At 43.4% G+C, this 24652-nt stretch overlaps 1 protein-coding gene and 1 long non-coding RNA gene across 4 annotated transcripts in view; one reads left to right on the top strand and one right to left on the bottom strand.

Moving 5' to 3' along the window:
* The window catches only part of RFC1 (replication factor C subunit 1), a 44430-nt gene that overhangs the window by 12163 nt on the left and 7615 nt on the right, over positions 1-24652 (top strand). For 2 of the 3 annotated variants that reach the window (XM_035111901.2, XM_060278909.1), the window contains exons 5-19: positions 3384-3616; positions 4664-4738; positions 8018-8095; positions 8840-8927; positions 9019-9335; positions 13142-13249; positions 13661-13840; positions 15575-15679; positions 16725-17118; positions 18228-18337; positions 19880-19994; positions 21438-21526; positions 21973-22110; positions 22470-22565; positions 22686-22784. In XM_035111901.2, coding sequence (XP_034967792.2) covers positions 3384-3616; positions 4664-4738; positions 8018-8095; positions 8840-8927; positions 9019-9335; positions 13142-13249; positions 13661-13840; positions 15575-15679; positions 16725-17118; positions 18228-18337; positions 19880-19994; positions 21438-21526; positions 21973-22110; positions 22470-22565; positions 22686-22784 — 2225 coding nt within the window. The remainder of the gene's footprint in view (positions 1-3383; positions 3617-4663; positions 4739-8017; positions 8096-8839; positions 8928-9018; positions 9336-13141; positions 13250-13660; positions 13841-15574; positions 15680-16724; positions 17119-18227; positions 18338-19879; positions 19995-21437; positions 21527-21972; positions 22111-22469; positions 22566-22685; positions 22785-24652) is intronic. The other variant, XM_060278910.1, reaches the window with a different exon arrangement.
* Positions 1085-8024, bottom strand: LOC118083462 (uncharacterized). Its single transcript, XR_009558177.1, has 2 exons — positions 5976-8024; positions 1085-5423 (listed from the first exon to the last, which is right to left on the bottom strand). It is a non-coding gene; the product is annotated as an uncharacterized LOC118083462 (long non-coding RNA).

Below are 24652 nucleotides of genomic sequence, written 5' to 3' on the forward strand. Positions count from 1 at the left end.
TTTTCCTTTTAGGTTATTGATTGTCTAAGACAGAACACAATGTCTCTTGGAGAACACAGTGTCTCACAAGTGATGGGAATATGCAGAGTGGTTTTATAAATATTTCTGTGTCTAACTAAAAAGGTAAAGGGACCCCTGACCATTAGGTCCAGTCGTGATCGACTCTGGGGTTGCGGTGCTCATCTCGCCTTATTAGCCAAGGGAGCCGGCGTACAGCTTCCAGGTCATGTGGCCAGCATGACAAAGCCGCTTCTGGCAAACCAGAGCAGCACACGGAAACGCCATTTACCTTCCTGCTGTAGCGGTACCTATTTATCTATTTGCACTTTGACGTGCTTTGGTAAATTGGCCCAGTATATTGGGAGACATCCAAACGTTTGAGAGTGTTCACTAACTTGCATGCGCCACTGTTTAGCTAAGTATGGGACCTTGAATGTTGTTTGTAGAAGATGACCTCTTATTGCTGCACTGAACCTTGCTCAGTTTCATAAGTGGCTTTTAATTTGCAATGGCTGTGGTTTTTCTTTCAGTGCTTTTTTGACTGTTCATTAATGAATAGAGTGTTTTGACAGATTTGTTTGAGAAAGTAGACTTGTATCAAAACTTTCCTATGCTTTATGTACCCATTTTTTCTATACAAATATCTTCTCTGTACCCATCCCTGCAGGCCAAGTGTAATAGGTGGGTGGGGCCACCAACTGTCAGTCATCTGACATCATGCTGATGCCATGTGACTGAGAGGTGGGTGGCCCTTTCCACCTGTCAAAATTGTATGGGTTGGGAGGGACCTGCTTTGCCAGTTTTCGCCACATTGAATAAATAGCTTTGGAAAGAAACCTGATCTGTTTTGGCTGCTCTGTGTTTTTCTAACTCGGCTCAGCATTCAGGATTGAAAGCAAAGTTCCTTGGTCCCCATTCACTATAATAGAGAAACTAGTTCTGGCAAGAATTATTTTCCTTTCCACAGAAGTGACTAAAATTTGCAGGGATAAAATTTGCAAGCTCCAGGATTAACCTTCCAAACTCTGGGCAGATATGCACAGGGCTTTTTATGCGTTGCACCTCTGAAGTCCCCCCCCCCCCCAAAAGCAAATGACAAGTCAATAACACTGTTTTTTGTTTACTGCCAGATTTGGCTGCAATTTGCAGGCATTGTTATCCCTTCTGAGGGGATGACATAGCAGCTATGTTTCTTTTGTAAAGGCAGGCTTTACAGTTTGGGGATAGCTATAATAGGATCATAGGGTGGTGTTAGAAAAAGGAACATGGATCCCCAGGGAACACTGAGATGGGACCAATGTCACCCACCAGCAAGAACCTTTAGAACCTTACCCTTATAGTCATTGGTGGATGTGGGCTTCTGCTACTACCATGGATTTTTGGGAATAAAATGCAGATCTCTATTTCCTTCCCTAGAGAAAGGCATTGCTCCACATGAAAACAGTTTGTAATCCCACCAAACCTCTGTCATTGGAGTGTCTTGGGAAATTAATTGACTGATTTAAAGCAAAAGATCCGTTCTACCTCTTCCCCCCTTCCCCTTTGAGCTCTGGCATTTCCTTAGTCAGTTTGGTTTTGTGTCTCCGGAGTTGGTGGGTAGCTTTGCTTTTCAACAAAACTGCTTGCTATTTGCCAGATCAGACTTTCATTACTGATCATGGAAGATTTTTGAGGAAGGACCCTGGTGTTTATTGGAAACTGGAAATTCTGAAACACTGAAAACAAAGTTCACAGAGACCAGAATAAAATCTTACTGATTCTTATATACCAAAGCTTTTCACCATCAGAGGAAGCAAAAGTCTGGGAATGTCATCCATGCCTGATTTGTAGTAAAGGTAAAGGGTAAAGGGACCCCTGACCGTTAGGTCCAGTCGCGGACGACTCTGGGGTTGCGGCGCTCATCTCGCTTTACTGGCCGAGGGAACTGACATTTGTCCAGAGGCAGTTTTTCCGGGTCATGTGGCCAGCATGACAGCCCCTTCTGGCGAAACCAGAGCAGCACACAGAAACGCTGTTTACCTTCCCACTTGGAGCGGTACCTATTTATCTACTTGCACTTTGACGTGCTTTCAAACTGCTAGGTGGGCAGGAGCTGGGACCAAGCAACGGGAGCTCACCCTGTCACGGGGATTCGAACCACCGACCTTTTGATCGGCAAGCCACCCGCTGTAGTAGTCTTTCTAATTACAAAATAGCAGCCACAGTGAAGCAGAAGTAAGGGTTTCACATGTAATATATTAGCAAGAGGTAGGGGGAAAACAGGGATGACAGAGCTGGGACTGGAGGAGGCCATTTCTGCCTCACCTACTCAAATACCAGCTTCAGATCTTTCAGTGAAGTGTCCTTTTTAAGCTTGTCTGAAAACTAAAATGTGCCCTTAAGAAACAATGCAACCATCAGAAGGATTCACTGGCTCTCTCTTCTGCCCTGGAAGCTGGTTCAATGGTTTTAATATACGTGCTATTCTTATGATCATATTGTATGGGCAGCAAGACACAGTAGCTAGGGTGGCTGTTGCTGTGATATGAAGACATGTCCGTGTTTGTTTTAATTTCTCTAGAGAAGTAATAAAATGGGACTAATATTTAAATAGATTCAGTTTTATGTTTTTATTGCAGCTCAAGGTTTTAACATTTCTCTTCAGATAAGAGGGCTGTATAATTGCAATTCTTGCATCTCTGGAGGAAAAGGCCTGCTCACATAGCATTGAGAACAGGGTGATGACCAAGCAAAGAGGTTAAGTGTCACAGGAAGGATCTCCACGTTCAGAACGGGCTGTGCTTCATTTTCAGCACAGAAATGATTGCTGCCAAAGACACAGCTGCTGAATGTGGACATTAGCTTGGTTCTTGAAATGTCACCAAAGGTTGTTGGGGTCAGGCCTGGGACTGAGCTTTGTGGGCTTGATCAAGGTCTCTGCAGGGGAGATGTGAACATTGAAAGCACCCAGATTTAAATGCATGGCAGACAAGATTTCCCCTTTTACCCCTGTTTTGAAAGGCTGCATATGGTATAAACCCTGCTAGAGACCCAACAGCCACCCACTACCAAAGACCCTTTGGACCACAGGTCATTGTGCAGAGTGTAGTTATGCACTTGGTGCAGCAGTTTTTCAGGGTGCAGCCTCTAAAAGCAGCACCTGTGCAAATAGATGGAGATAATCTCCATCTTTTTTGCATAGGGTCTCCCTTCCAAGGCCATACCCAAGAAAATATTTTTCTTTCTGTGTGGGGGAAATGGTTGAGAGAGGCCTAATAACAGGTTGAGACTCTGGGCCCTTTGGATTTTTTAATATATATATTTCCTTAGTAAGGAAACATTACTTTCAGGTTGGTGTTTTGGTGCTGAGGAGTAATTAAATATATTTCTTTCTTGGCATGCAGATGAAGAAGAGGACTTTGTTAATAAGAAGGTCGCTCCCAAACCCAAGGAAAATGGGACATCTGCGGCTATTCGTTTTGGGGCATCTGGAGCATCAAAGACTGATCCCAAACCAAAACTGAAAAGTAAACCCCTATCTCCAGTAAAACTGACACCAACCTCTGTAATCGATTACTTTGGAACTGGTAGCATTCAGCGATCAGAGAAGAAACTGGTGTCAAGCAAACGAAAAGAAGTGAGTAATGCAAGAGGGTGACTCTTCTAGCTGATGTGTGCTTATGAGCAGGAGAGTTCATGAACTTCATGAATAAACTATTGGTGTGTGGTCCGTTTCATCTAGACTTCCTTTTATTAGGGTGTGAGAAGAGCACCTTAAGTGGATTTTGGAAATGGCAGTTTGCCGCGTAATATCAAATTAAGGAAAATGAGGGAGACTGCTCCCTATATAAAGAGAGTAACCGTTTTAAAAGAAGAGATATTCTGATACAAATAAGAGATGAGGAAGGTGGGTTATGTCATTTAAGATGCATGAAATGGAATAGGAAGCGATGTTCACAGCTACATCATGCATTTAAAGTGCTTTTATGGCACCATAACCACCATGGAGAAACCTGTGAGCTGTAGTTTACTAAGGATTCTGGCCTCCCAGCACCCTTAACAAACTACAGTTCCCAGTATCCTTAAAGGTATGGTGTGACTCTTACCAGTGTCTGCTACTGACAACTATTGACCATAAATCTCAAGACAAGCTGACCAGATGCTTTCATATCTGTCCTCTTTACACTCATGTTGATACAAGGCCTATTCATATTTGGGCAAGGAATGCAAAACATTAGTCCATTTGTTGTGTGGGGAGTGCTGACTTTCCAGTGTTCAAGTACCATGCACTTTGAGTCTGTGCCAGTCAGGAAGAAGAGGAAAGCAAAGCCCTTAATTCTCACTTCCTTGTCTGTGCCTAGCATTTTGGTGTCTGCCTATGGGATGTGGCATTGTTGTGCAATAAAATGTGATGAATGTCCAGAATCAATATGCCGGCACACTAAAATATGTGATCAATATTCTTAGCATTAGGTTCTCTGAAATGTTGCTTTGAAAACGTCTTTATCACCTAGAATTAGATTTCCTCCCTGTACAATTCCTGTTCCACTTGCTTCTTGTTTTAAGCACAGGCATTTAGGTTGAGGCTTTATGATTTTTCTTCTCGGTCATTATTCCATGATGCTTGTCTAAGTAATGGGTTCACTGTGAGCTCCCCTGTGATTCTTCTCTCTTTGCGGTGCAGCTGTCACAAAGCAGGGATCCCACACTAGATGATGAGGCTGTTGCCAGGCAGCTACAGCTTGAAGAGAATACAGAGGTAACAACAGACAAATAAGCATGTGCACTTCTCTGGCTTTTAAAAACATAGTTTTCTTTGATAACAAATATGAAAGGCTCCTCTTGCCTATTTTGTTGCAGTACAACCATTCCTACTGAACCTTCCCTTTTCGATAGCATTTTTGTAAGTTGAATCTTTCCTCTTCCTTCTTCCCCTTTCTCGATTTAATTTGATTCTTCCTAGATCCTAGTGTTCAAAGAATGACTTCAGCACTCATTCCTGAACTCTTCCCCTTCCTCCCTCACTTAGAAAGTACATATAATTGTACTACTATGGGCACAAGCTTATTTCATGGCTTCTGTCTCCTCCCCAATAAAGGTAGCTGTGATGAAACTATGAACATCTACATGTGTTTCTTCTGCATGATTATTTTAACAGCTTTGCCAATCTACGGTGTTATGATGTTTTAGGGAAAGCCACAACACCAACATTACTTAGCCCCTCCCACCCCCAAAGTTAGCTCTAGAAAAGAGAAAACCAACATTACACCTTCTAGATGTTTTGGAGTACAACTTCCACAATCTCTGATCATTGATCTTCCTGGAGCTGATGACAGTTGTACAGTGGTACCTTGACTTCCGGATGCCTCAACTTCTGGCATGAAAAGGAGCTCCACTTTTGTCAGGGAAGTTTCCTTTTGTGCTACCACTTCCAAAATAATGTTCTTTTAAAATTTTAAAGAGGAAATGCAAAATCATACAACAAATATTTGTCATTCCCAAAGAGCATGGAATAAGACGTTCAAAAATTAGACCCATCATCAAAAGAACCTCTATCACAGCAGTCCTAGAGGTCTTGTTTGGCTTCCTTAAAGCAAGAGAAGTCTGCAAAGAATCTTTTTCTCATAATGCATTATTGTGAACACGGAGTAGTCACAACAAATAAGAAATTGCCTTGTCCCACCATAGATATTGCCACCCACATGAATGAGTATTTAGTTCTAGGGTTAATATATGATAGAAAAAGAAAGGCTCCTGTGCTCTTTATTTATTTCTGTAACCATCTAAGACTGTAAAGACCTGTATAGGACAAAGGTTGTGCTTCCCAGACTAGAGAAAGTCCTTGCACAGTCATGCTATCTTCAAAGGAAATTATTCCCTTGATAAGGGGAGGCTTTTTTTTTTTTTAAAAAAAAAAAGTGGTTGGCTCTCATGGGTAGCCCTGACTGGTTAGCTTCATAAGTATTTGCTAAGCTGAGAGGGAGTTTTACTCTTACTTGGTGTTTCCCTGTTGTCGGCTGTGGGAGGACAGCTGAAACCTGTGGACTAGCCAGCCCTGCCATGTGGCTATGGAAAACCACAAGTGGTGTAGTTGCACTCGAGTGAGATCTGGGTGGTCTGGTCTTCCATACAGATTTAAGGCCTCCAGAGGTGTTCTGAAACTGATAAGAGTAGGTGACCAAGAGCAGTCTCGACCATGATGTAAAGTATCCTATGCTAAGTGGAAATCTACTGAAAATACAATCTTTGAAAAAATATGTAAAATGTGAAACTCTGGAAAATGTACTTGTTTGGACTTGGAGACAGGCTGATCATAGCTTTCTGCTTTGGTTGCATTGGCGCAGTTACAAGGTTTTTTTCGGTGTTCCATCCTGTATCGCTCCCCACAACTATAAGAGGAAAGGGGACTTTTCCTGTCTGCCGGAACAGCCACACCAATAGCTGCTACCAGTCAGAGTACAGTGCTAGAAAAAGGAAATGATTGTTTGCTGGTGCTGAAGCTTGAACATTTCATGGTGAAATATAGAAGCTGTAGATTATCAGGATTTCACTGAAGATAAAAAGCCATCCTGTTCACTGGAAATGAACATTCTCTATGCATTTTAAATACTCAACTATGTATTTGATGTTTAAATAGCATGTTAAAGAAATTGATAATTTGGAACGGTGGTTTAGTTTTAGTGTAGATTAAGATTTTTAAAAGAAATTAATAATGATCCAATGCATATAGATGGGAACTTTTCACTTCTTTGCCAGACTTCTGCTTTTGCTGCTGGGCCTGTCTGCAGTCAATTTCATACAGAAAACAAGAAAGATTAATGTTATTCATTGGTCCAAATATCCTTCTGTGGCTCGCAATTGCATAAAAGTAAACCCTGTGGCACTCTTCTGCTTATAAAGTTATCTGTCTGAATCATGCGTTGAGGCAAGTTTTGATCTCATTGTTGCCAAAAGATTGGATTTGTGTAATGTGTGCAGAACAGCTCTTATCAATAAATCTCTTGGCAAGAACAAATTAGCTTTCCTCTTAAGAAACGATATTTGATAATAGCAGGATGCAGCAAATGCTGTATTTATTGCATTAAGGGCGGAATGAAGGAGAAATTCACTTGTTTTTGTCCTTATTGTGTTTGACCGAAACCTGAGTGCATATTTGTTCTAGGAAGGAAAGCCATTTCAGAAAATAGCTTTTTGAAATGGGTTGAGGGAGTGTTGTGTTATACAAGGGGTGGGGAACTTCAGGCCAAGGGATAAAATGTGGCCTTCAGCCCTCTGCCCAGTCCTTGAGAGACTCTCTCCAGGGCATACCCCTCACTGGCCCTGCTTAATCCCTTCCTTGTGTGCTTCTGCTTGGCTTGAATGTGTCCTTAATTGTGATGGTGCTTCTTAATTGCATGGATGGATAGATACGTGCCTAGAAATCTCTGAATTGTGCATGGCTTGACTGTATCCTGTTGTACAAAGGCAAGAGCCCCGTCTGTTGCTACACCAGCTTTTAGCCTCTAGCCATGCCCACCACTGGTATGCCCATTCAGCATGTTCCTCATACTGAAAAGGAGTTTCCATTCCGGCTTATACCCTGCTCTCATAGCCTCCACAGTAAAGTCACCATGTGACACATTTAGGGTGAAAGTGGGCAAACTCCATCAAACTCCGTCCCATCACTGATCTGCAGGTATACCTTCCCATTTCATGCTACTTACACAACAAGCCAGGGGTTGCAATTGTAGTTTTCCTAGCACTTGGTGATTTTTATTTACATTTCCCAGCATTGCTGGTGCTTGGCTTACTACCATAGCAGCAATCTGGCAATCTGGCACCATTGTTGGTGGCAATAGGAACATAGTTCTTCTCTGCCTTGAATTGCAATCAAATTGAGTTGAAGAATTGTCAATGGCAAGGAAGATTTATATTCCAAGGCAATGAATTACAAAATTCAGTAACATCCCTAGTTTAGGTAGCATAGTAATCCTCTGATTTTTAGCAGTGTCCGTTTACCTATCAATACCAATTGTGATGCATTAAACACTTCTTTCAGTTGGAGAGGCAGCTGCATGAAGATGAAGAATTTGCCAGAACTCTGGCCATGCTGGATGAAACACCAAAGAAGAAAAAGGTAACATCTTACGAACTGGTTGCTCTGTGCAACTACTTCACAAAGGGTGGGTGCAAGTGGATATCTGACAGTAGATCATAGTCAGCTTGTATATGATGTGGGTATGACAGTGGAAAGCTTTGTTATCTCTGACGTGTTTCATCAGACAAACCTCCGGTCGAAACCAAATTCTGCTGCATGTCGTAGGCCATAGCTTCAAATGATTCATGCAATAGAGATGAATGTGGCAATACAGAAGTTCATCTGATGACCTTGTGTTGCATGAGCAGAATCTTGTTTTGATTGAGATGGGTGCACTCAATAGTGACTATGAAACTCTTGTCACTTTCTGCCAATAAGCCTGAATTTTAAAGGACAGTGTCACCACACTTTAAAATAATCCACCCCTTTAACAACAACTACTACTACTACTACTACAACATTTGTTTTCCACCCATCTGACTGGGTTGCCCCAGCCACTCTGGGCGGCTCCCAACAGAATATTAAAAACATGATAAAACATCAAACATTATAAACTTCCCTAAACATCTTAAGTGTAAATCAGTTAATGTCCTATTTGTTTTACTGAGTTTTAAATATAGACTGTATAAAATACTTTGCAGTTTGTATTTAGCTTATTTAAAACTCAATAAAAAATTGGACATCTTAAAATGATTCAGACTGATTGTTTATTTACAAAAATAGATTCCTATTTCCTATTTTTAATAGCTTCATCATAATAGTTATGAACACATCTCTCTTTAGCCTCGAAAAGATCCGGAAGAGAAACAGATAACTTCAACAGTCAAAACTAGTCCAGTTGAAGCAGAAAAACATAAACAGGCTCCTAAAGGTAATTTTTATCCAGCAAAATAGTAATTTAACTTTCAAGGCTGAGGTGGTAGCACTAATTTTTAATCTTCAACATGTTCTTCTCTCTCCAGTAAAACCTGCTAGTTCAACTGTGGACACAAGACCTTATTCTGCAAAGGACCAGGTTTGCTCAGAAAGTACAAAAACATTGAGTCAGCACCCTGAGTCTTCTGTTAGTAAAGAGAAGAAGGATTTGGGGAATAAGGCGTTGCCCTCAAAGCCAAGTTCCAAGTTGGCTGTGCTGAAGCAAAAAGCAGAAAGTATTAAATTAGAAAATGGAACTCCAAAAGAAGAAACGATAAAAAATGAAAGTAGGACTCCAAAAGTAAAGTCAGTTTTACCAGAGGAGGCACCTAGAAAGGAGAAGGTTACTCCCCCAAAATCTAAGGTAGGTTTGAAGACCACACTTTAGGAACTGCAGATTTCATCATCATTATTTTGAATGCATGTTGATGGAACTTGAAAGGTATTGTGTGCCCTGACACGGATTGAACCAATGCCTTGGCATGGTAGTGGACTGGATGAAGACAAACAAGCTGAGATGCAATTCCAGACAAGATGGAATTGGTTGGTGGGTCATCCACCTGGCTGAATGCCGGGCAGCCTGTCCTAGGTGAGGTCACACTCCCAAAAATAATTTGGCTTTCAATTTAGGGGTACTTATTTACCCCTAAGTTAAATTAAATTATCACCCACACGGGGTGAGCTCCTGTTGTTTGGTCCCAGCTCCTGCCCACCTAGCAGTTCGAAAGCATGTCAAAGTGCAAGTAGATAAATAGGTACCGCTCCGGCAGGAAGGTAAACAGCGTTTCCATGCACTGCTCTGGTTCACCAGAAGTGCCTTGGTCATGCTGACCACATGACCCAGAAGCTGTCTTGGACAAACACCGGCTCCCTCAGCCAGTAAAGCGAGATGAGCGCCGCAACCCCAAAGTCGTTCATAACTGGACCTAACGTTCAGGGGTACCTTTACCTTTATTGACTCACTACTGTCATTAGAGGCCCAGGTGATTTCTGTGGCTGAAAGGGCCTTTTATCACCTTGGCTGAAAGCACCAACTGTGACTTTACCTGGATGGCAGTGGCTTGGCCATCATTTACCCATGCTCTGGTACAGTGGTTCCCAACAGGTGGTCCGGGGACCCCCAGGGGTCCGCGAGCTATGCCAGAGGGGTCCGCAAGATGCTATTAGAATAAAAAATATATTAAATATATTTCGTATGATAACAGATTTTTTGTTTTGGCCGCTTCCTGCATGAGCAGAGTCTAGCGCAAAACTAGAATTAGATGAGGCAGTAGTTCTGCTGTATGCCGTTAGGTGGCGCTTTACAAACACTACTGTTTTGCAAAGAGGCAGCGCGCGCATTCTACTAATGCTCACCTCCCCAAGATGCTTTGCGCGCGTCGGCATCGTTTGTGCGCTACTGCGCAGGTACCCTGTCTTCTCCATTCCCCTCCCTCCTCCCTGGACTCTTATAAAAATACTCTTAATTTGGCTCTCACTTTTTAATTTTAGGATTAGGAATTAATGGGGGTCCTTGTCACAATAGTGGCTCGATGAGGGGTCCTCGAGAAAATTTTGTTGGGAACCCCTGCTCTGGTAATATCCTATTTAGACTATTGTAATATATTTAAACATGGGCCTGCCTTTAAAAATGGTTCAAAAACTGAAGATTGTTCAGAATAAGATTGCAAGATTATTAACTGGATGGTTTGACCATGTTATGCCTGTGCTTTGTCAGCTGCATTAGCTCTCTGTCCATTTCCAGGCCAAACTTGGAATTGTTGCTTTAACCTAGAATGTCCTAAAAAGCTTAGAACAAAATTTCATCAAAGATGGCCTTTCCCCATATGTACCTATCAAAAACTAAGGGTTTCCTTCAGAGGCCCTGCTTTGAGTGCCCCCACCAAATGAAGTGAGGGGTGTAACCACCAAGAGGAAGGTATTTTGGGGATCCCCCTTGCTGTGGGAACAGCCTTCCCAGAAAGCTTTGCCCAGTGCAATCTTTGCCAGCTGAGGATCCCTCCCATTCACCCGGGTCTTTTACATAGTTTCATGCCATATGGTCTGATAGTATTTTAATTGTTTTGTGTTGTGTCACCCAGAGAATGTATGTTACAAGACACTGTATAAACATAGTAAACAACAGATTTGTCTGTTTATTTCATAAAAATTATGCACTGCTTGATTGTGAAAAACCTCAAAGCAGTTTACAGACGAGAGAAAAGTAAAATCAAGAAAAATTCACACCCATACTTTAAAGCATGCAAAAGATAAAATACTAAGACAGATTAAAATGACCTCAACTTCCTTAGTGTCTGGTTTAAATATCATACAGTGACCTGGTTTGCATGCATGTCCCTAGCCTACCTATTTGTTCAGAGATCTCAGGCCAAGTGAAGAATGAATGGTGTTTTTTTGTCTCTCCTCTTGTAGTCCCAGTGTCCCAGTAAGTGTGTCCATACTTTCAACAGATTAGCAGTGTTGTGTCTGATGCTTTTTGCCAGGCAAGGATTTAGAACTTAGCTGAACTGGCTGGATATCCTCAGTCCCTATTACAGCGTGCTCTTCCCTGCTGTCAACACTATACAGTGGTACCTCGACTAACGAATAACCCTATTTACGAAAAATTCTACTTACGAACAATACGAAGTGGGGCCCGCATACGAATTTCTTGAACATCCGAAGGCCGGATCGGGCCTCTGCCGCTAGCGGCCTCCCGCCGCCTCCAGTGCCCGGCCCACGGTTGGATCCGACGCCGCTAGCGGCCTCCCGCTGCCTCCGGCACCCGGCCTATGGCCGGATCGGGCCCGCGGACGCCGCTAGCGGCCTCCCGCCGCCTCGGGCGCCCGGCCTATGGCTGGATCGGGCCCCGCCGATGGCGCTAACGGCCTCCCGCTGCCTCCAGTGCCCGGCCCACGGTCGGATCCGACGCCATTAGCGGCCTCCCGCCACCTCGGGTGCCCGGCCCACGGCCGGATCGGGCCCACCGACGCCGCTAGCGGCCTCCCGCCGCCTCGGGCGCCCGGCCCACGGCCAGATCGGTCCCACCGACGCTGCTAGCGGCCTCCCGCCGCCTCCAGTGCCCGGGCCACGGTTGGATCCGACGCCGCTAGCGGCCTCCCGCCACCTCGTGCGCCCGGCCCACGGTCGGATCGGGCCACGCCTCCGCCGCTAGTGGCCTCCCGCCGCCTCCAATGCCCGGCCCACGGTCGGATCCGACGCCGCTAGCAGCCTCCCGCAGCCTCGGGTGCCTGGCCCATGGCCGGATCGGGCCCCGCCAACGCCGTTAGCAGCCTCCCGCAGCCTCGGGCGCCCGGCCCACGGCTGGATTGGGACCGCCGACGCCGCTACTGGCCTCCTGGCATTCGGCCCACAGCCGGATCAGGCCCCGCCGACGCCACTAGCCGGCCTCTCACCAGATCGCTGCCTCCCCCACTCGGCCTATGGCCGGATCGGGCCCCCGCCGCCACCACTAACCTGCCGCCTCGCTGCCACCCGCCCACACTCCCTGCACTGAAAGGTTATGTTTTTGTGCATGCCTTTAAAGTCTTTAAAATCTCTTTTAAAGGGTGTTTTTCCTAGGCTCCGGAATGAATTAATCCATTCCCAATGCATTCCTATGGGAAACATCCTTTCGATTTACGAATGTTTCTACTTACGAATGTGCATTCGGAACGGATTAAATTCGTAAGTAGAGGTTCCACTGTAGTTCACAACACTCTATTGGGATGCAGGGGAGATTTCAGTTCTAACATCAATTTCATCTCTGTTGTGAACTGGCTTTGGACAACCTGCAGAGATGAGTGTCCGTTTTAGCCACCTTCTCTTTGTAGCTTTTTTGCACAATTTTGTGCACCGAAGACATTGTAAAGAATGGGCAGAGAGCTTGATCAGCTGCTCAACACACAAGAGTTTGTGTGTCCAGATTCTTGTATTTTTTTCTCTTCAGGGAGCATGAAAGAGTAGCATCAGTCCTTGAAGAAACTGAACTGTTTATTTTTAAAATAGGTAGGCCTTAATTTGAATAAAGATTAACATACCAGAAGTGTGTTCAAACGTATTCTAAGTGATTGGTGTATAAATAATTTGTATTTGGGTTTATCTCTATTAATGTTTGCTCATCTCTTTACATTATTTGAACTGAGTGGAACGATTGCAGCAGTACTATGTGATTTTCTTTTCTTTTCAAAGTCTGTAAGTCCTGAGGACTCTGAAAAGAAGCGAGCCAACTATCAAGCTTATAGAAGCTTTCTTAATCGTGAAGGCCCAAGAGCACTCGGCTCTAAGGAGATCCCACAAGTAAGTGCAGACATCTTCTTGCAGAAACATATCATGAGTGATTGGTATTTCTAGTATTACTGGCCTAGCAACTCCTTCCAAACTTTCTCATCTGTCTCTCCCAAGCCTACTGTTGGACCCTTGCTGTATTCTAACCAGATACTGTACAATCAATGGGCATTTAAGGCCAGACAGCTGAAATCATGCATATTTGTTGACAAAGCTGTCTTCAGGTTTGCAGTCTGTTCTGCAAACCAGCAGTATGTTTATACTGTGCCAAAGATCAGTTTTTACTTCAGCATGATGAGGAACAAAATAATTTTTCAAACAGTACTTTTTTACTTTTCCTCTCTTTGGAACACGGCTGCTGTAGCTTTCACTTCAACTGCCTTAAACTTAATGCTGCCCATTGGCACTGTTTTTTCTCCTTAGGGTGATGAAAATTGCTTTGAAGGCCTGACGTTTGTGATCACAGGCATCTTGGAATCTATTGAACGTGATGAGGCCAAATCTCTGATTGAGCGCTATGGAGGGAAAGTAACTGGGAATATCAGCAAGAAGACAGACTATCTTGTGAAGGGTCGTGACTGCGGTGCAGCCAAGAGTGACAAGGTAAGTTGTTAACGGTGTGCTCATGGAGTCCTTGCTTTGTCATAACAAGTGATCTCTTGCCTCTCTGACCTATGTATCCTCTTCTCCAGGGGTCAGCAACCTTTTTCAGCCGTGGGCCGGTCCACCGTCCCTCAGACCATGTGCTGGGCCAGACTTTTTTGGGGGGGGGGGGATGAACGAATTCCTATGCCCCACAAATAATCCAGAGATGTATTTTAAATAAAAGGACACATTCTACTCATGTAAAAACACCAGGCAGGCCTCACAAATAACCCAGAGAAGCATTTTAAATAAAAGGACACATTCTACTCATGTAAAAACATGCTGATTCCCAGACCGTCCGTGAGCCGGATTGAGAAGGCGATTGGGCCGCATCCGATCCATGGGCCTTAGGTTGCCTACCCCTTCTCTTCTCCTATCAAACCATTTCCCAGTCTTGAGAACAGAATGGCTTCACTGGATTGGATCATGGTTCATCTTTTCCAATATTCTGTCCCCAGCAGTGCCCAGCACTGCCTTTGGAAATGTCTGATCCATGCATAATGGCGAAGGGTATCCTTGCTTATCTCTCGTGCCTGGTATTCTGAAGTGTACTGCCTTTGAATTTCAAAGTCCCATTTAACTTTCTTGGCTAGTGGAACCTCGGTTTACGAAATTTTGGTTTATGAACTATCGTAACCCGGAAGTAAGTAAACCGAGGTTTCCGAAGCCTACGACACTCCGATGCCTTGGTGGAGGCCGGGTCTTCGCTCCGGCCCTTCGTGGAGCCATGGGAGCGCTTCCGCACCCGCAGAAGCGCTCCCATGGCTCCGCGGAGGCCCAGAGCGAAGGCCCGGCCTCTGGAAGGCATCGGAGCGAAGGCCCGGCCTCCGCGAAGCCGGGCTTTCGCTCCGTCGTAGGCCTCAGAAACCTTGGTTTACTTACTTCCGGGTTACAATTTTTCCTGCACTCAATTGGAAGCCACATCGGCTGTTTGGCTTCCAAAAAATGTTTGCAAACCGGAACACTTCCGGGTTTGTTGTGCTCGGGAGCCAATTTGTTCGACAACTAAGCTGTTTGGGAACCAAGGTACGACTGTACTCGTTTTGTGTGGCTCCTTTTGGAGAGGATGCAGGAGGCCCTCTGGAACACAGTGAAGTACATTTGAGGAAGATCCATTAGGGTTTGAAATTGTTTCATTCCGGGATGGGGAATTGGCACTTGCAGATAGAGATATTCATCCAGTACATTGTATTGTTTGTACATTATTGGAAATAAGCATTCCTCCTCACTCCTGCGCTACTTTAGTCAAGCACAATTGTCACCTTGCAGCTGCTCCATACAAAGTGCACTCCTCAATATGTTTACACTAAATTCAAGGGCACTTCCAAATCAATGTGCTTAGGGTTACAGCTTTAAATGTATCCTGCATTCAGTGAAATGGCCTTTTTCTGAGTTCCATTTTATTAGCACTACCAACAGTACAACTCTTAGACTCAAAGGCTTTCAGCATCGGCAATATGAGGCTAGATCTTTGTGACAGGCAGATTCTCTTCTGGAGCTGAAGGTTGCTTGTTGAGGTGAGGAAATAATTAGTGGAGACCTCTGATTTTGGAGACCTCTGATTTCAGGTATATTTTATTTGCTTAACCAGGTTCTACCTCTGGTGCATTTGAACATGTTAGCTGGGTGTGATACTTTCTGACACTGAGCGCTATAAATGTGAATGACTGTAGACTTTGGTTTCTCTTATAGGCCTTAGCTTTAGGGACAAAAATCATTGATGAAGATGGTTTATTTGACCTGATTCGGAGTATGCCAGGCAAGAAGTCAAAATATGAAGTGGCAGCTGAAGCAGAGGTCTGTACAAATTAGCTTTAATTGACAATTCTCTCTTAACAAAGCATCTGTTTAAAAATTGCAGAAGTAGCTGTTCTTTTGAATAACCTCAAGGCCAAAGAATGCTTGATGCCAGGAGATTCAGTATCACATTTCATGGCATTGTGTTGTTCCACAGCCTTTAGACGGACTGTGGGCTTGTGGGGTGGGGGCTGTGAATTAGATTGAAGCATTTTTCCAGGGGGAGTGGGTGCTCTATCCTTTCCTCACAAGCCATGTTCACAAGAAAAAGTTTTCTTCCAAGCTGGGGAGAAAAATTATAGAAATCTTTGGGTTTCTCCTCTTTTCTTACATAGCAGAGACCAAAAAAAACAAACTAAAAGTGGATGAATAACCTCCTAGTTTGTGTGCTGACACTGAGACTTAATGTATAGTATTGCCATGTATAGTGATTTTTTTAAAAAAGGTTATCCATTGGACAGAATAGGTGTTCTATAATTCAGTGTGTGTCCCTTGCACATGAGCAGACTGGTAACTCTGTGCCATCTCAAATCTGTGTGGATTTTAGGAAAAATCCTGAAACGTCCTCATGCTTTGTCACACTTGTTTAAAACTTCTAATTTAAAAGTCCCCGGAAGCCATTATACATTGTAATGTGCCACCCCTTCCTGGTAATTGTATGGAGAAAAGGATGACTGCTGTGGAGGCAGCCAACCTTTTTTTTTGCAGAGTGTCCGTGGTACCCTTAAAGGGACATAATAAACCATAGTTTGGTTTTAACCACAATTCAGGATTCAGACCTAACAGAAAAGTGGTTCTCTCGAAAGCAGAAGAAAGAGCTTTCTCCTTCTAATGACTTGGACTGGAGGGGAATGCATGCAAGCCCAGGGCTCGCTCAAGTATGGTTTAGTATACTTAAACTATAGTTTAGTGTTGCATCTGACCGAAGCCAGTGAGCTCCTGTTGCTGATCTTTTTGAGAATCCCTGAATTCCTAGAAGCACCATTTGAAAGCTTTTGTCTCCAAGCTCAGGCCTGCTAATTCTGGCATGTCTTTCCTTTTCAAGGCAAAGAAGGCCAAATCCAAGTGTGTAAAAACCCCACCGAAAGCTGAAGCGGAAAAAAGAAAAATTAGCCCTCCAACTAGAGAGAGTGAACCCCAAAAGAAAAAAGTCACTCCTGTAAAGGACAATACCGTCAGATCTCCCAAGAAGCAAACAATGGAAGCAAGGAGAGGTCTGGACTTTGATCAGAAAGCGCCAGAGAAAAAGGATCCAAAGGGTGCTGGGAGCCCAGTTCAAAAAGGCAGTAAAGCTGGAGCTGAGGTGTTATTATGGGTGGACAAATACAAGCCCACATCCCTTAAAACAATCATTGGGCAACAAGGCGACCAAAGCTGTGCCAATAAACTCTTACGTTGGCTTCGAAACTGGCACAGGAATATTTCGCAGGACAAACACGGTAATTGTGCAATAAATGATTCTTCTGGAACTTGACACCTTTTTCCAGGGTCGATGATGTATATTACATTTACACAGCACATCTTAATGCCAAACCGTAGCCTGGTTGACAGATAGCATTGAAACCAGGTTTTATTTTAATCTGTTAATGTTCTGGATCTGGTCATTGCAATGTTAGTGTACAACTGAGTCAGAATTTTGCTTTTGTCGTGTGTTCCCTTCCCCTTCCAAGGAATCCATAGCTGGTATCCCACACAGCTCTCTTATGGCCCCAGTCAGTGTTTGTAGATACAATACTGTGTTCAGTGAACCAGTATTAATGGTTTCAGTCCAGTAAAGCTATTTATAAATTGGGTTTTCTAATTAGCTTCCCAGCTTAACACATCAAATGTATTTAATTTGGTTTAAGGAACACAAACCATGTTTCAGCGTTGCCCTTGAAGCAAGCCTGGCTGAGGAAATTCTTTACAGTTGAAGCAACTTAAATCTAACATGAGGTTTAAGTCTTACTAGGTATCTATAGGTTTACAGGCTCAGTTTTGGTTTTGAAAAAACCCTTTAATACCTTGCCATTTCAAACTGATACAAAACCCACAAAGAAATTTCAGAGTAAATTTGCTTGAATTCTGCGGTGTTTTTTAATTTTAAAAAGTTCATTTTTTTCTGGCATTAAGAACTGATCTACATATTCAGAGTAATTGTGTGTCCCTGTTGGGACTGTACAACTTTAGATTGAAAATGGAGGCTTGCATGTGGTTAGTTTATTCATTTTAAATACTTACATCCTGCTTTACTACTGCAGGTTCTGAAGGTGGCATTTAGATACTATCTCATGTAAAATGAAAAGACCTGTACTGAAAACACTAGCACATGTAGCCTGGTTTTCTACATTTGGATTTTTAAAAATAATTTTGGGATGGGCAGAGATGTTCAACATGGCACTCCCTTTGTTGGATTTGTAAAGTGTGGGTTTTTTGGTTTGGGTAGGTGTTGGAGCTTGAAAATGCTTTGTTTCTGTTTCCTTAAACAATCTCGTTAAACTGTTGCTTGTTTTCCTCTTGGCTGTTACATGACGTGGTTGGCTAAAGCTTCCCTCTCTTTTCCCTACAGCAAAACCCAGTAAGTTTGGAGTCAAAGACGACGGTGCTAGTTCAAAAGCAGCTTTGCTGTCTGGCCCCCCAGGGGTTGGCAAAACGACCACTGCTTCACTAGTTTGCAAAGTGAGTTGCAATTTTTTTCTAAACGGGGGCTGCATGCGAAGGAAACAAGAGCATTGGGATAAACTTCTTTGGGGGCTGTTTGATTGAGGAAGTGACTGAACAGCAGCAGAAATGCTTGGGTTGCATTTTCTGGTATTGCGGCTGACCTTGACAGCTGCTTTCCTGCTTAAGTCTATCAGCAAATCAAAGCTGGCCTGCATGTCAGTACTCACCATATAACAGCATCCGCCTCGGCCATTAGAGAGTTCTGAAAGTTTCCCCACTTACTGGAGGCGACCACAGTCAAATACAGTGGTACCTCTACTTACGAATAACTACTTACGAATGGAGCTCCGTCCACCATCTTGGATGCGGTTTAGATAGGATTTTTTCTACTTACGAAATTTTTCTCCCAATGCATTCCTATGGGATTCAACTTACAAATTTTTTCGACTTACGAATGTGCGTTCGGAACGCATTAAATTCGTAAGTAGAGGTACCACTGTACAGTAAAACATTGGTTCTCGATCGTCTTGGCTGCCGGTCGTCTTGGCTGTTGAACGCCGAAAACCCAGAAGTGAATGCTTTCATTTTCACCATTCACTTTGCCGACAGCCCTTTGATATTCGGTTTTTAAACGTTTCTGAAGTTGAACAGACTCCTGGAACAGATTATGTTCGAAAACCGAGGTTCTACTGTATGCAAGTTGACTGGCTTTAGCTGTACTTTCTTCCTCTTGCATCCCTAAGAATTAGAGGAGCTAGGACAATTGCTTGCTTTTGATTTGCTATATTGGCCCGAATATAAGCCGCACCTTTAAAATTCATGGGGAAGGAAAAAAAAAAAAGACAATACCCGGATATAAGCCGCTCCCTTAACATTCTGCACGTACTCACACCTGTTCCGTTTTACCGTATGTCTGTTTTAGCAGCGATATCGTAAAAACCCATTTTTGTAAGGTTGCGAATTTAAGCCACACTTTAACTTTTCATGGTCGGAATTTGGGGGGGAAAGTTTGGCTTATATTCAGGCCAATATGGTAATTCATTTCTATATAGGACTCTGAAGTATGTTTTTTTAAAAAAACAAGGTTGCAACTCCAATTGCATTATTATTTTTAAAAAAGTTGAATTATAATGTTCTGTGGTGTCTTGTCCTGTGGGTCAGGTCCATCTGTTTAGTTGACCTAATCCACTTTGACTTACTGTTATAAAAGCAGAGTTAGTTGCCTGCTTAGTTTTTTTCAAGTGGTCACTTTCTCTCTCGGGTCATTTTTATATTGGTGGCTAATCACAAAAACAATTACTAGTTTAGAGAAGATCCAGGGCCACACCTGACCTCTTGAGGAATACCTTCTGATTCCCCAATTTTTAACTGGAATCAAGTGGTGTGCGTAGAAAATTGGGGGTTGTGTCTATTGATCTTTTTGACTGTATCCCTAGAATAAGACTGCTTGCTGGCTGCTGGACTAATAATAATATAGTGGCTGGGTTTCCCCAGCCACATAAGCAATTTTTTGTTTGTCTTATTGACACTGCTGTTTTGTTTGTGTGTTTGGCTTAGGAACTGGGCTTGAGCTATGTGGAATTAAATGCCAGCGACACTCGCAGTAAGAACAGCTTGAAGGAGGTGGTTGCCGAATCTCTAAATAACACCAGCATCAGAGAGTTCTGTTCAGGTATCTTCATGACTCTTTCTGGGCATTACCATATTTTTCGCTCCACAGGACGCACTTCCCCCTCCTAAACAGGAAGGGAAAATCCCTGTGCCTCTTATGGAGCGAAGTCACCACCTCTTCCGCTCACAAGAGCAGGCATTGGGGCGCTGCGCCTCTCCCAATGCCTGTTCTTGCGAGGGGCGGGCGGCAGCGGCACAGAAGGACGAGCGGCGAGAAAGCCCTTTCTCCCCACTCGCCCTTCCCCTGCTGCTGCTGCCGCCTTCCCCTTCACCTGCTCTGTGAAGCATCTCCTCCCTTGCCGTCGCTGTTTTCAAAAGCCTGCTTTTTGAGCGGGGGGGGGGGGGGGAGAAGGAGAAGTTAGACACGGAGCAGGGAAGGAGGGGCGGGCAGCAGTTGCTCCTTCCCTGCTCCATGAAGCATCGCTACCTGGCTGCCCCTTCCTCCCCCGTCCCCTTTGTCGGACTGGTCCCTCTGCTGCCGCTGCCTCCTCTACTCACAAGAGCAGGCAGAGCAGCCGCGTTTGGGAGAGGCGCTGTGCTGTGCCTCTCCCAGTCCCTCCGCCACCGTTGCCGCCTCTGCTCTCCCTCCAGCCCCCCCTCCCAGCCTTTTAGAGGAAAAAACCAAAAAAATAATTTTTTTCTTGTTTTTCTCCTCTAAAAACGAGGTGCGTCCTATGGTCAGGTGCATCCTATGGAGTGAAAAATACGGGACTTCTTGCTGGCTAGAACAATTAATGTGGACTTGATGTCCCCAATTTCACAGATAGGCCCTAATAATTCCCTCATGCTCAAAAAATGCTATTCTACCTTGGATTGATTTTTTGTAAGCAGCAGCGTTTTCAGGAGATGGGCAGGTTCACAGCAGTTTACCATGAAATGAAACTGGGCCTTTCTGGACAGTTTGTTGTTTCTTCTTCTATCCTAGAATGTAATAAAACACAATCCCTGTCTTAGCGATACAGTGGTACCTCAGGTTAAGTACTTAATTGGTTCCAGAAGTCCGTACTTAACCTGAAGCGTACTTAACCTGAAGCGAACTTTCCCATTGAAAGTAATGGAAAGTGGATTAATCCATTCCAGACGGGTCTGCGGAGTACTTAAATTGAAAGTCCTCAACCTGAAGCATATTTAACCCAAGGTATGACTGTACCACAGATCATGGTTTGTTTTGCATCCAACGAACCATGATCTGTAACCAAGGTTCATTCTTGGTTTACTAACGCGAGTTTCTTTGGCATCAAACAAACCATAATCCCTGGTTCAAATGTAATGTTAAGACAAAGTTGGTGGTTTATTTCTTCCCTACACGAATTGGAAGGAGTGAAGTGGGTGTGGTTTGCTTGTGCGCAGTAAGTTGTACTTGGTGGCTTACTATGAAGGTGGCTCTACTGTGTGGGGAGAAGATCACTTTGCATTTTTTTTACTCTTCCCCCATCATCCTCAGGCACATCATCTTCAGTCAGCACAAAGCATGTCCTAATTATGGATGAGGTGGATGGAATGGCTGGCAACGAAGACAGGGGAGGCATCCAGGTAGAATAACATCAATGCAAAGTGTAAAAGTGATTATTGTGAGGTTTTTGGGGAGGAGGGGTGGAAGTTCAGACAGTTCACGGGACAGATCTTTATTAGCTTAATAGGTAACTGATTGAAAATGAGTATCATGTCTTTTTTGTCTCAAAAATATTTTATCATTCCATTTTGTGCTGTCCGCTTCTTTCACAAAAATGTAAGGAAAAAGCTCAACCTTGCTTTGGTTTATCAAGTTGGTCTACTAGAAAGCTATTGCTTTCCTTGAGAATTAATTCACTAACAGCAGCTTGAACTGTTAAGCAGCTGAGTCATTCCTAAATGTCTGAAAGCTAGATGAGATGCATGGCAAACTTGCATCAAGTTGCACTAATTTGCACAGCACTGTGGTTGGTACCAGCAGAGCCACGCAAATGGCTTCATAGTGGGGTTGCATTCTCTAATTGCAGGAACTGATTGACCTGATTAAACATACAAAGGTTCCTATAATTTGTATGTGTAATGATCGGAATCACCCAAAGATGCGTTCCCTTGTCCACTACTGCTTTGATCTTCGCTTTCCCAGACCACGCGTGGAGCAGATTAAGGTAGGCGGTTGACAAATAATATGCTGGGACTCTCTTAAAGTAGGACAGTAAGAATTGCCTTTCTGGGTCAGCCCAAAGCCTTTCTGCAAGAGATCCAACAGATGCTTCCAGGATGTGAGGGCGATGTGGCTGCGACATCTGTCACCTCATTGATCGCCAGGGATGTTTCCAGGAAGCTTAAAAGCAGGGTGTAAGAGTGATGGCTATCCCCTTGCTTTATTTTCCCCAACTTTGTGGAGTGTGTGGAGAGCATTGCCTTAGATGGTACCATCAGAGAGAAGTGATTCCACTTTGTTGTCATGGATAATAACCACTTATAAATCTATTCTTCATGAATTTCTCTAATTTCCTTCTCACAGGGTGCCATGATGTCCATTGCCTTTAAAGAGGGGTTAAAGATTCCACCACCAGCAATGAATGAAGTCATCTTGGCAGCCAATCAGGATATCAGACAAGTGAGTGATCAGTGCCAGCCTTTAATCCTTAGTCATTTGTTTAGTATGCTCTCTATCCAAGGTGGTTGGAGTTTTAGACACCTACATGAAACAGGCTCTAACCTTTCTGTTTCTTCTCAGGTTTTACATAATCTCAGCATGTGGTGTGCAGGGAGCAAAACTCTGACCTACGATGGTGTCAAAGAGGATGCTAGCAAAGCAAAAAAGGACCTCAAACTGGTAAGAGGAACTTGGCTTGGGGAATGCCATGTCCGTGCCAGCTTGCTTTGCAACAGGACCTGCAAAATTAGATTTTTGCCAGAAACCAGAAGTTGTACCTTGGGCCCCTGTTAAAATCATGGCTTCAAATATCACTCAGACAGCGGAAAGGTGATACCAGGAATTCTGCCTATTTGGTTGAGGTGGTTCAGCCATTATTATTATTATTTTATTTAAATATATTTTATTGATTTTCCCATATTGATCCAATATCAGCCTCATTATAACAATACTGTACCAATTTTATCCAATTAATACAATTATTGCCAATTATTCAAATGTCAAATTATACAATTTATTTAACTGGCCACCTTGCATGCTAGAGTTGATGAGTTCATTCTTATACATTTTTCTGCATTCCAAAAATTTAATAATTTGCATTCCATTCAGATATAATAATCTCTTATATAACAGCTACAATCTTGTGATTTCTATTCGTGTTGGTATGATAGGTAATTTATGAAGTTTCAAATGAGGAACTTTAGCTGTAATCCTTATTCTTTCCTGCAACCTTTTAAGCGTTTCACCACGTGTAACTTTTCCCATCAACGAGTTGCAGAGGTGGGGAAGGTGCAGCTGACTGAATTTCTGTGCTCAAGGTCTTGAACTACAATGTGTTTGATCATGAGTTGAGTGAGGAGAAACACAAAATCCTCATAGGGCAGTAAACATAGAGACTACCGTATAAACAAATGGGGATAGATGCTTAAGGAATTGCATGTTTGTGAATTCCTTCTATGAGCTTCTTTTGTACCTTCTAAATGCTCTAATATAGTGCTTGGTCCAAAAAAGTAGCAAAATGTTGTTAAAATGCTTATTTAAATAGAATCGTAGAATTGTAGATTTGGGACCTTGAGCATCATCTAGTCCAGGCATGTCCAAAGTCCATTTTGGGGGCGTAATCTTGCCCGTTGCTCAATTTAATCTGGCCCCTGCGGCAGTATATGTCCTAGGGAAAAATCCTAAAAGAAGCTCAACAACTTTGGCCCTCAGTTGGCCCTCACGCATGTTCACTTAATCAAATCTGGCCCTCCTTGAAAAAAAACCCTGATCTAGTCCAACCCCCTGAGATGCAGGAATGTGCAGTTGTCCATGTTTAAACTTGGACCACAGTAACATTGCATCACATTCTGTTTTTTTACTGTGTTACCAGGAAGGAAGAAGAAACACTGGGTGCTATTTTTAACAGCAGACTCACATCTCCAGCAACGTCAAATTTTGGCCTTAAAAAAGAAAAGTATTGGGAACAGGCACTGAAGCTCATAATACCCCAGATATTGTTAGCTTTGAACATGTAAACACTGAGCCAAATCAGACTAAGGCTGCAGTCCTGACCCCACGTACCTGGAAGTAGGGCCCAGTGAATTCAGTAGGACTTAATTCTGGGTAAACGTGGCAGTGATTATGCTGCTGAGTGTCTTATTTATTGGAGTCCTTGAGGTTCAATGCAAAATATGAACCAACCTGGACCCTGCGATAATAATCTGAAGCCCTTCTTTGTGTGCCCCCTCCATGAGAGGTCCAGAGGGTGGCAACAGGAGAACGGGCCTTTTTTCTGTGGTGGCTCCCCATTTGTGGAATGTTCTCCCCAGGGAGGCTCCTCTGACACCTTCATTACATACCTTTAGACACTGGGGAAAAAAACCTTTCTCTATAACCAGTCCTTTGGGTGATTAAACATTCTATGGCTTTTTAAATGTGTCGGGGGGGGGCGTTATTGGTTTGTTTTTGTTTTATTATGTATTTTGTGTTCTCTTTTTATATTTTTATGTTGTGAATGGCCCTGTGATCTTTGGATGAATTTAATAAATAGTAAGAAAAGCTCTTGT

The sequence above is a fragment of the Zootoca vivipara genome, chromosome 9, assembly GCF_963506605.1.
Source record: "Zootoca vivipara chromosome 9, rZooViv1.1, whole genome shotgun sequence".
NCBI classification, from domain to species: Eukaryota; Metazoa; Chordata; class Lepidosauria; order Squamata; family Lacertidae; genus Zootoca; species Zootoca vivipara.